This window comes from Typopeltis vanoorti, chromosome 20 (assembly GCF_054136105.1).
Source record: "Typopeltis vanoorti isolate ZY-2024b chromosome 20, IOZ_Tvanoo_1.0, whole genome shotgun sequence".
NCBI classification, from domain to species: Eukaryota; Metazoa; Arthropoda; class Arachnida; order Uropygi; family Thelyphonidae; genus Typopeltis; species Typopeltis vanoorti.
The window spans coordinates 8,263,705-8,276,348 of NC_143568.1; the positions used below are offsets into that span (position 1 = coordinate 8,263,705).

The 12,644-nt window shown below is 36.9% G+C and overlaps 1 protein-coding gene across 7 annotated transcripts in view; it reads right to left on the reverse strand.

Annotated features, from left to right (window-relative positions):
- Positions 1–12,644, reverse strand: part of axo (axotactin) — a 927,649-nt gene that overhangs the window by 597,045 nt on the left and 317,960 nt on the right. For all 7 annotated transcript variants that reach the window (XM_090410025.1, XM_090410024.1, XM_090410023.1 and 4 more), the window contains 2 exons: positions 9,142–9,372; positions 1,392–1,567 (listed from right to left, as the gene is read on the reverse strand). In XM_090410025.1, coding sequence (XP_090266151.1) covers positions 1,392–1,567; positions 9,142–9,372 — 407 coding nt within the window. The remainder of the gene's footprint in view (positions 1–1,391; positions 1,568–9,141; positions 9,373–12,644) is intronic.

Here is a 12,644-nt window from a genome sequence, read left to right on the forward strand (position 1 = left end):
TTAAGAGCTCCACGGAGTCAAAAGACTCATTGCGAGAGGTTCATATTATCAAGTAAAAAAAATATCGAACTATGCCTTAACCTCTTCACAGTTTCTAAACTTATCACACTTTCAGGCAATGCATTTCACTCACTATCATCTATCCAAAATACCTGCTTTTCACTTCCTTGCTCACATGCTCCTTATACAGCTTCCACAGATGGCATTTTATTCTGCCCTTTCCCCCTCTACTCTATGAAAAATCCCCACCACATTAATCACAATACTCTGCAAGTTGCATTCCCCCAACTGTCCTCATATTCTGTTTGACCTGACTTAGTAAATCCTCTCTAATATATCCTCATGTATTAGAGAGAATCTGCATAGCAGTCCAAATGCAGCTTGATCAAGAGAACGATAACATCCATTATATAAGGGGACTATAACCTCTTTGTTCTGCATATCAACGTTCTCCTGACCATTGCCATAATCTGTTGTGATGTTCTTACAATTTTAGAAATGTGGCAAACAGCTGCATATCTTCAGTCCCAATATCATTAACACGCGAGTTAAACAATAATCATCCCAAAACAGTCCTGCAGCACTCCACTTTCTCTTTTGGGATACTGTCTCATCCCCCTCCCCTCCCCAATACACAACATGCTGATAACTATCTGACAGTCAATGACCTGTCCGACTCTCCAATTTAGTTACCAGCTTGTCATGTAGCAATCTATCAAAAGTCTTTAAAAATCCAAGAATACCAATGTATATGCATCTTCTTTATCCAGTGAATTTATGACCTTGTTGCAATACATTAGCAGATTGCTAAAACATGTCCACCACCCCTTAACCAACCCATGTTCACCATTATGGAGAATACTGTTATCATCAACCCGATTCTGATCCTAGTCCTCACCAAACTTTCAAACAACCTGACAACTCCAAATGCAGATTGGTTTATAATTTGTAGCTTCAGTCTTAGTCCCCCCCCCCCCACACACACACACTCCCATCTTGTGAAGAACAACTTTTTGCCCTTTTCACTCCTTTGGTGGGACCTGTCTTGTTGCAACTCAAAAAAGGTGTGCCAAGGGTCCATTTAATTCCCTAGAGCATTCCTTCAAAGCATCCAGTAATATATTGTGAAATCCTACTGCCTTATTAACATTTTATGTAATATTACTGTAAACTTTGATGATGCAATGGTTATATAATAGATTTCTACAGGTGCCACATGTGCTTGAAACAATTTTTAAATTAGCATGAAAAAATAGTCTTCAAATGACGTGTCATTTAATCTGTAGGGTTTGTAAAAAAAAATCATTATATATATATATATATTAACCAATAATTTGTTTCATTTGTTCACTCCTAAAACAGTCATTTGTTAAGAAATATTGCACACTTACCATTTCTGGAGGCATATTATTTTCTACTCGTGTTGTTATAGTCATATTTTTTCCACCCATTTCACAATACACATGTGCAGGAGGCAACGGACCATTTCTGTCTATATCAATCTTATATACTCCAGATTCTCTATAACCTACTAAGTAGAGCTCTTCACAGGTGCGCTTGTAGATAGCTGTTAAATTGCATATTATTGTAAAGCATCAAAAGAAAGTTGGATAAGACTTTTTTAAAACTTTTAATTTTAAAACTATGAATATTTTACTTTAAAAAAAAAAAAAAGAAAAAAGAAAACATGCCAAGACTACTTTAATGAACCCTCTTTGGTTGAAGTGGCTGTTTATGGTTATAAAGAAAATTTCATTTGAAAATTTTGGTGATATCTTCATAAAAGAAGGGTCCTTTTTCCTTTTATATGTTACTAATAACAAACAATTATTACAGTCAAGAGGAAAAAAAAAAAACGTTTCTTATATATATATATACCCAAAATTAATTACTATTAATAAAATGTGTTTTGTATATTAGTTTCATGGAGAATCATTCATTTCATTAAATAAAAGGATACTAGTTACAAGAGAAAAGAACACTTCCAATATCATATGAGGTGAACATATTAATAAAAGAAAAAAAGACTAAAAAAAAAAGTGCAGAGTGAAACATACCCAAACTGAATGCGGACAGTAAACAGGCACCCACCATAGCTTTCCAACGCTGTATCACAGTTGAAGAACATGATCTCAGTGACTTAGATCATGGACATATTATTAGTGCAAGACAGATAAGTCATTTTATTGCCCAAGTGGTAAGAACCATTGGGTTCTCGTAGGCAGTCATATCAAGGGTCTACCATGTGTACGATCAATGAATGTACCAGCACCCAGCAAGCAAGTGGTAGACAACTACATGCCACTGATGACCAGTTTCAATGTCAAAGATTCAAGCAGAGTCAGTGAGCGAACGGTACAGTGTATCATGCATACCATGGACTACAGGAGCCAATGCCCTAATCGTGTACCACTGTTGACAGCTCGTCATTGGGCATTGCACCTTGCCTGCTGTTGGGATCATCAAAAGTGGACTAAAGTCATGTGGTTTGATGAATCCCGTTATCTGTTGAACCGAGCTGATAGCAGAGTGCGGGTGTGGCATCAACAGCATGAGACTGTGGCCCTGTCATGTCAGGTTGCCCACTCCCCACCCCCCAAAGTCTCTGGATTTAAATCCAATTGAATTGGATACTGTAGAGCGAGACATCAGATCCATGTATAGATCAACCGCAGTTGTGGACAATGCTGCAACAGGCATGGCTGGAATTACTTCCAGCAACCCTCCGGCATCTGGTGGAGTCACAGAGCATAGAGTATATAGGCTGCTATTCATGCTAGAGGAGGACCAACAAGCTATTAGGCAGGTATCTCTAATGTTTTGTCCATTAAGTGTATAAACTATTATGCAAATAAGTACAAGAGAATTACATAAAAAAGAAAAATTTTGCATCTGAGCCTATGACTGATGGAAGGCCATAGGGCCTATAATGCACAAGTGATATATCATATAGAATATGGGGTATATATGAGCTAATTTCCAAGCAGGGGGAGATCCCAGTGAAATAAGAATGTTGTACCATATGAGGTTAGCTCTGGAACAGATAAAAAAAATAATAAAACTGAAGGATAATATTGGAAAGAATAATGCCAGAGAATTATTTTGGTGTCCAAGATAACCAACATTTTCCTGATCTAATGCCAACAAAAGAATAAGACATCAGATATATGAGGTATTTTACCAGACTAAGAGGAAGATGAGATATTCCTTCATCATAGTTTCCCTCAAGCTTCTACATTTATTCTGAAGGAAAATCTCATCTTCCTCTTAGTCTGCTAAAATACCTCATATATCTGATGTCTTACTTATTCTTTTCAAGATCTGCAATGTTTTTGGCACTGTTACTGGAGAACCATCTAGATACATAAAGGATGGTGGCTGGGATGAGCAGAAGTTGTAACTAATGGTTTTAATGAGGGCACAACTTTAAAAAAAAAATGCTATCTGAACTTTTTTGTACTTTTATTTCTTCAAAGTCAGACATTATTATTATTATTACGTGACACCTCCAGTGAGTCCAAAGACTCATCGAGGGAGGGCACCTACTCTACAACTCTGTATCCACCACTCAAATTCACCAACTACAACTAACCACAACTACATCAATGCCATCTACTGCCCATCATCACAGACAATCACAAATATCCATGCCCATGGTGGGATTCGAACCTGCAGCCTTTAGGCTGGAGAGCGGATACAATAACCACTCGGCCAACCAGGCCAGCACAGATAAAAAAAATTTTTTATTAATTTTTAGGGCATTACTGAAAATCATCCCAGCCACTGTTATAAAGACAGATATATGAAGAATATAAAGGAAGAATAATTCAGACATACCTTTGTAGGATGTTGCTGGTTGTCTTCTTATTTAGCAGTATCTGGCATATGGTGATATACGTTTATCTGCTGTTAAAGTATGACTGAAAGGAAGGGGGGGGGGTTGGAAATGTGGGGATAGAGAGATGTGGGAGAATTATCAGTGAGGCAACGGGTGTGTATGAATTTTAAACCCGAGTTTTTTTAAGGGTGGGCAGAGAATTCTTTGGGAGGGAGGTAAAAGACAGAAATTTTTGGGATGTGATGGGGCAAGATCAGGGGTGGGAGTAATTTGTTGCGCCGTTTCGACAGTGGATCGTCTTCAGAGCTCGTGGAAGAAATGGAGTTGTCAATTAATTCTAAAAATTCACAGGCAGAATTAACTTCAATACACAAATGGAAGAAAGATGAGGACTTTGTTTTGAGCCACTTGGAGTATGATTTTTTATTTTTTATTGCCTTAGTATTTTTTAGAGAACCAAGGTATAAATAAAGAGTGAGAATTCTGAGTAGAAATGATAGATGTAAGTACTCTATCTTTTCCTCTTACTCCACTAAATACCTTGTGTTCTTCCCCTTCCAATGTAAGAACAATTTCTGTTATTATATACTCAGAGCCAGCATCTAACCAGAAAAAGAAAGAGTATAAATTACATAGGTTATCCGATAAAAGAGTACTTGCCTGTAATAAGTAGAAATTTCCACCAAGGTTTTATTTCAGTTATTTATGGATGAAATAACATTTGCTATATAGATTAGTTGGAAGGATTATAAATGAGGAAAAGATCAAGAATGCTGGAGAAGTAGGCAGAATTATCAGGAATACTGGTGAAGTGAATGATGCAGAGTACACTGACTTCTAGAAGTAAGGAAATTCTTGTTCCATTGTATAAGGCGTTGATCAGGCCACACATGGACTTCTGTGCACAGAATTTGTCACCCGGTTTACAAAAGGACGAAGAGATGTTCTTACTGGTAGTTTCTAATCTCTGGAATGTCAAATATGAGGAAAGGTTGAGAAGATGCAATTTACAGAGTCTAGTGGACAGGAGAAAGATGGGTGATATGATAGAGACCTACAAGTTAGTAAGGGGTTGTATAGGATCAATGTTGAAGAGGTTTTTACAGCAAATGGTGGGAGAACCAGAGGACATCCATAGAAACTGTATAAGGAGGGTGTGAGCAGGGGAGTAAGAAGCAGGTTTTTTGCATGCAGAGTTGTGAAAGATTGGAATGCCTTGCCTGAGAGTGGGCTATCAGCAGAGAATATGAGTATGTTTAAGGTGCAGTATGATGAGCTGTATGTATGTATGACAAAAGGACCTCCTAGGCGAGTCTTTGACTCTATGGGGTCTTGGGATGATAATAATAATAATAATAATATGTGTACTATTTAGATAAGGTCAACATCTGTTGATAACAAATGTTCTGAAATCTCTTTTAGGATTAACAAAAGTACAGAAATTCAACCAGACAGATTGTGCATGCTAAAATCAACAAAGAGAATGATTGAGCGGCTTCTAACTATAAATTCTTACCTCGGTGAAATATATTTTCATTAAGGTTAGAATTTAATTTAAAAATTAGAATTTAAATTATAATATTAAAGTGCCTTTGCATTTTGAAGATTTATTATTACTTTTTTTTTTTTTTGTTAGGAGAAAGTTTTTCTCATCTTTCAGAGCTCTAGTTGTGATATAGTCGCATTTTATTTTTTGTATATTTGTAGAAATACAGAGAGTAAAGAAGTAAACTTATTTTGATGTACATGATATTTCTTTCATATATATTATTTCTTTCTTTCTTGCATAGCTAAAGGCAGTCTTTCCCCTACCCTGCTCCACATATGCAAACACACACACAACACACTTGGTGAATAGTCTGCAGAGCCACTCAGATCTAAATAAACAATGTGGTAGTATTTCAGCAGGTAATAAAGCAGTTTACCAACTAAAACTCTACTTAGATATCTTTGGTTTGGAAGACAGATACACCATGCAAATTTAAAACTATTATGCCAATTTCTTCCAAATTTTCTATGGAGATGACACAACTTGTTTAATAACAAGTACCCACCCATTTACTCTTCCTATTCTCCAAAATATGCTATTCCCTTCTACTTCCATTCCTGGCAGGCCATTGTCTTCTGTCAACTATGTTTCACTGATTCCAGTAATCTATGAACAAGCTGAGGCCATCAATACCATAATAAATTTCCTTACTTCCAGATACTCCTGGCATTTGTAAAAACAAACATCAATGCACTGTCAAAATTTCTATACCTATTATACCCTCCACTCACCATTTGACTCTGCATTATACAATGCATTCTCCAACCTCCCAAGTGACAATCTCCACAAGAGACCACCACCTCTTGCTGCCAACCACCCTGAACTCTAGTTTCCCTGTAAATGAGGATGAAGAAAAACAACCCAAGTTGGGTCTAGAGTCCTAAGGGACATTATTTAAGACTCTAGGCCCAACTTTGGTTGCTTTTTTTCATCCTCATTTACCCAGTGTTAGTACCTACATACACATATCAATGTTCTGTATTCCCTGATGATGGCAATTTGACTTTGTTGATATATTGGAAATATTAATTCAAATTATTATAATTAATATTCAGTATACATCGTAATTTCCTCAAAAATGATAGTTACGAATAGCCAGCGTATAAGCCTTTCTACCAGAATCAGTTACATACTGTCAATTAATCTAATGGTGAGATGATTCTCCTTGGTGATTTCAATGCTCACAGTTTTGATTGGCTTCTTCAACTTTTTCTAATTTTTCCCTTCTCCAGCTAGAAAAGAAGTCAAACTGTTTGCTATCAGTAATGATTTAACACAAATTGTTCAACAACCCACCAGAATTCTTGATAATTCTCAATGCTAACCCAAAACCCTGGACATTTTTAGTAACAAGATGTCTCTCTAAATATACTGTAGATGTCAATTTTCCTCTTGTTAAATCTGACAATACTCTCGTCCATGTCTCTTTTTCCTAGCTATTCTCAGCCTTGTATCCTGAAAATCATTGTATCCTCTGATTATTGCTTCTGCTATTCTGATCTAATAAAAAAAATTATTCTTGCTGGGATGAGTACTTTTATTCCCTACTCCACACAAAACCTTTAACCTCTCAAATAATCTAAAGCAGTCTGGAGCCAAAAATTCAGCATATAACCAATGGCTCAAGTCAAAAACTCCAGTCTCTCACTCACTACTGCTCATAAAATGCACTAAGCATGTCTCCTATCCAAATAGCAGCTGAGCCATATGATCCCTTGCCAAGGCTGCTGTGGGGTGCAACTTCTGTCCTTCCATGTTTCCACCTCTCTCTTGCATCCTGACAGTACAATGATAACATCTCCTAAAGATAAACCAGACTTCTAGCATCAGTTTTCTCTTCCAACTCTTGTACAGATGACCAAAGCAGATCTTCTTCCACCATTTTGTAAACTATCTGCTGTATGCCACCTCCCCCCACTGTGAAATTTCACCAGAAGAACATCAGAAAAATACTCAGCAATCTTGACACAATAAGATTCCTGGCCCTGATGGTATTCCTCCAGTTGTAATCTAAAGCTTGTGATCCAGAACTCACACCCATCCTATCATTGTTTTGAGATATTATACTTATCCAGCATCTATCCAGCAGTCTGGAAGCAAATTCTTATCCAGCTTATCCCAATAAAGGGAGACAGAAGTCAACCATCTATCACCCTATTGCTCTGACTTCATTGCTCTTAAAAATACTGGAAAGGATCACTAACAGCCAGCTGCTTCACACCACAGCTGGAGACTCACCAATTGTTGATCACCAATATGGATTCTGCCATTCTCAGTCCACAGTAGATCTCCTAGCCAACTTTATACCTTTGGATGAAGGCCATGGAAAAGCTTGGAGAAACTCAAGTGATTGTTCTTGAAATTTCCATAGCATTTGATCCAATCAGGAATCTTACTAAGCTGCCATATTATAGTTTTCTTCCTTCCTTCTGTGGATGGGTTGCCAGCTTCCTCTCTGGTTGTATACTGCAGGTCATGGTTCACACCTCTTTCCCATTTTCTAAACTTAGTAATGCTGAGATTATCAGTGCTTCAAGATCTTCTTGAACCAATGCCTTAAACACTGACCTCCTTGCAATTCTCAAGTAGGATATGATAACCTGGTGAACTTTAATGCTACTAAAACACAGACTTCTCTTATTTTTCAAGGAAGAAAGACTATGCCTCACTCTCCTTTGTGTTTGGCAACATTCTTCTTGCCAACCAGGATCAGTTTTCTCTTCTTGAGTAGTTAACTCTTACATCTAACTTATTCTTCATCCTCCAAAAAGCTTGCCATTCTTTGTTGTTAAAAACAGTACTTCTCTCCTGCTCAACCTCTGACACTTTATAAAGCTCAAATCCACCGATCTCAGAATGCTGTTCTCACATTTGGGGTGGTGCACTTAAGATTCACCTGAGAATGCTTGGCTGCATTCAGAAGCAATTTGAATTAGGGTCACCAATTTGCTTAATTGGAGATCCTCCCTCATTGACTTACTTCAGTCGCTTTCCCATAGATGTTCTGTTTCTGCATTATGTCTATATTATACCTATAGAATAATACCTTTTCTATGGATATTTCCATGGGCACTATTGAACTGATTGCCACTGAACTGAACTGATTGCTGCCATCTTGCCACTTTCCTCTAATTATATGAACATGAGCATCCATATACAGTTCAACTCCAAACTCATTAAACCAACTTCTCATGGAATAGTTTTCTATAAAAGAAAAACTACATAACTGGTTCATTATACTTCTTCTTATGCTTCTAGTTAATTCACAAGAACCATATGTTCAGTGGCATTAACACTGCTTTAGAACAGTCAAAAGCTAGAGTAAAGATGAAATTATTTTTATCCAGAACTGAATTAATTGTATTGTAGAGCTCGTCCAATATTAATGAAAAATCCAGATTATGTGTCAAATATTATAGTAGTTTTCTCTAGATCAGTAGAAATTTTGTCAGTGACAATTTTTTCCATTATTTTGTATTTTACCAGCAGATATGCCTATAGTTATTAATTTCCAGGATATAGGACTAATTTTTCTTTTTTATAATAATGATTATAATAATAACAGAAGTAATTTAACAACATTTGAACATTTCATCTTTAGTAAGTGCGTGTCAGTACAAAACAGGCAAAAAAAATTATAACCACTTTTACATGATATAAATTTATCAGAACCAATCTTTTTGCTAGATAATTGTTCATTCAAACTATGAAAAAAAATTAATAAAGCCTAATTTTAATAGTAACATTAACTTACCAAAATGGCAAGTTTTACCAGTGTATCCTGTGCTAGTGCAATCACATTTCGTCTCTCCATGATCCACGCTACAGTGACCTCCATGCTCACATGCAATAGGATTCTGACATGGATCTACAAGCTGACAGTCATCCATTGATATTTTCTCTGCTGACTGAGGAGATTCTACTACAGCTCGAGGATCTACCCATTCATCATTCAGAAAAATATCTCGCAAGCATCCAACAAATCCTTAAAATATAATTCCATTTAATAATGTATTCAATCTGTTGTACCCTCATTAAATGAGATTTATCTTATGAAATCAAAATTATACACTATAAATGTATTATATATGATATTACAAAGTAACTGAAAAAATTACTGTAAAAAATTGAAGTTGAAATTGAAGTCTATACAAATGATCCCAACAGTACAAACTTTTTGTGATGATAAAAATCCTGCTTAAGATTATTCCATTAAATAGAGTTATTATTATTATTGTTATTATTATTCTTCAGGCCTCCATGGAGTCAAAAGACTCATCACGGGAGGTCCTTCCTAAGAAACACAAAGTCTATCAAGACTCATCGTGGGAGGTCCCTCCTAGGAAACACAAAGTCTATCATACCACTCCTTAAACTCATTGACCGTTCTTGCTCTCACCACTCTATCAGGTAATGCATTCCATGGTTCAACCACCCTCCATGCAAAGAAACAACTCCTCACCTTCTTGTTCACAGTTTCCTTTCATAACTTCCAGGGATGATATGGCCCCTTATCATCACTCCTTCCCACTGTTAAACCAAGCGACAAAACTCCCCAGTGTCAACCCTGTAACCAGCTCTCAACAGTTTAAAAGTCTCAATCATATCACCTCTCCTTCTTCTATTCACTAAACTATGCAGTCCACATTCCCTCAGCCGATCCTCATAACTAACATTGTGCAGTCCTGAAACCATCTTTGTTATCTGCCTTTGTACCCTTTCCACAGTTAATTTATCCCCCTTCAAATCCTGGGGACCAAATCTGAGAACAATAGTCTAAGTGTGGCCTAATCAGAGGCTTATATATACAATGCAATGATAACTCTTTTATCTATGCAGGACACTGTCCTTCAAATTATTGCAGCAATCCTCTGTGTTACCTTCACCACCTTTGCAATGTGTCCCCTAAATTTCAGGTTTCTATCAATCATCAACCCCAGATCTCTTGTCTCCCCCTACTTCCTCCAGTATAGCTCCTCCCATAGAGTATGCAGCGTCCCATCGATATGTCCCAAACCTCAATACCTTACATTTTGCTGCATTAAAGTGACATCCCCATTCATTTGCACATTTGTCTAGTTTATTCAAATCCTCTTGCAGGGTTGCCACATCTGCACTATTACTAATAACCCTTCCCAGCTTCACATAATCTATAAACAACTGAATATCCCCCTGCAGTCCATTGACAATGTCATTGATATAAAGGTTAAACAATACAGGTCGCAGTACTGATCCCTGTGGGACCCCAATTGTAAACCTCTGCCTCCTTGAAACTGCTCCACCATACACAACTCTCTGATACCTATCAGACAGCCAATCCTGAATCCATGTTGACCAATCTGACATTCAGACCCATGTGCTGAAACTTAAATATCAGCTTATCATGTGGCACCCTGTCAAATGCCTTCACTAAGTCTAAGAAAATGGTAGTATATGCCTTTCACTCATCTACTGCTCTTGTAACTTTATTATAAAAGGCTAGCATATTGCTGAAACAAGAGCACACCTTCACAAATCCATGTTGACTCTCTCACAGATAACATTACCCTCATCTGCCTAATGCTGTATACAGTCCCTCACTAATTTCTCCAAGATCTTAACAACTACTGATGACACACAAACTGGACTATAATTAGACACGTCCAGTCTGCTACCACCCTTATGCAATGGCACTATCTTACCTTCCTTAAATTCCCTGCGCACCTTTCCCGCAGCCAGACTTTCATTAAGAAGCCAGGTCAAAGGCGATGTCAGTTCTTTAGCACATTCTCTCAAAACTCGTGGTGAAATACCATCCAGTTCCACAGCTTTACTGACATCCAAAGTACTCACTATTTGGAACAGACTCTCCTCCTGCATCTCTAAACCTCGAACTGCCCTATCCCTCTAGTATTAAAATTTACTCCTTCTCCAGGATGATATACTCCAATAAAGTGTTCATTGAAGAATTCCACTATGTCCTCTGCATAGGTCACTCTATTCCCATTTCTATCCTGCAATGTCATTCTTCCACAGTAATTTCTCCTCCTACTGGCCACATAGCTAAAAAATTCCCTAGGATTTTCTTTGGATCTTAGGGCCAATCTCTTCGCATATTCCAGTTCCCTTCCTTACCATACTAGTCACTCTCCTGGCCTGTGTCTTATATTCTTCATGCATCTTCTCTTCACCTGTCTCCTTATATCTCTTCCGTAGCCTCTTTTTCGCATGCAGTTCCTGTTTAATATTATTTGTCATCCACTTTACTCCAAATTGTGTCCTCTTCTTCGCTTGTGGAATACAGCTTACTATTGCTGCTAACAAATATTCCTTGACATTATATGTTGAAAACTGTCTGAAAATTATATAAAATAATATCAAATTAAATATTATAGGACTGTCTGGATTGATAACAGCAGCATTATCTTTAATGGTAAGCATGAGTTTACAGCCAAAAGTCATATTTTTTTTTAAATAACGAAACCTGTGGTGCGTTCATAATTAGAAGAAACACACGTATAAACCACAATGAAAATAATTAAATTGTAAATATTTCATCCTAAGTATCTTAGGACATCATCAGTACAGTATTTAAAGAAAAATTAGGAATAACATACAGTTAGAGCGCATGCTTACAATAGAATCTCATGAAAACGTGCATAACATGCTAAAGTAGTACCAAAAAAAAAAAAAAAAACGTTAATTATTTAACACAGTTTTGTTTTAAATAAAGATCTATGTAAAAGTTTAGCCTTTTCCCAATGGATCCTATGGTTTGGATAAAGGTTAATTATTTAACACAGTTTTGTATGATAATTTCCCATACTTTAGGAATAGTAAGAACGTCGTTGCAGTTTAGGTTTGGTCTGTGTAGTAGGGCTTCAGAACTTTCTTTGTATAAATGTTCATGTTTAAATAAAGATCTATGTAAAAGTTTAGCCTTTTCCCAATGGATCCTATGGTTTGGATTTTCAATTCCGTGTTGAGAGAGGCCAGATTTCTGTGGTTTAAGAAGACGAATGTGGTCTTGATGTTCCGAGATGCGTTTCTGAACAGACCTACCTGTCTGTCCAAAGTAAGATAATTTGCATGAGCATGGAATCTCATAAACACCAGGTTACATCAAGGGTGAGAATTTGTCCTTAGGAGAAGGTAATAAGTTGTAAATTTGGTTGATAGGTTTGTAAGTAGTGGCAAAATTGTATTTCTTCATAATTTTAGAAAGACGTTCTGAGATGCCTTTAACATAAGGTATGAGAATCCTATGCACTTCTTCCT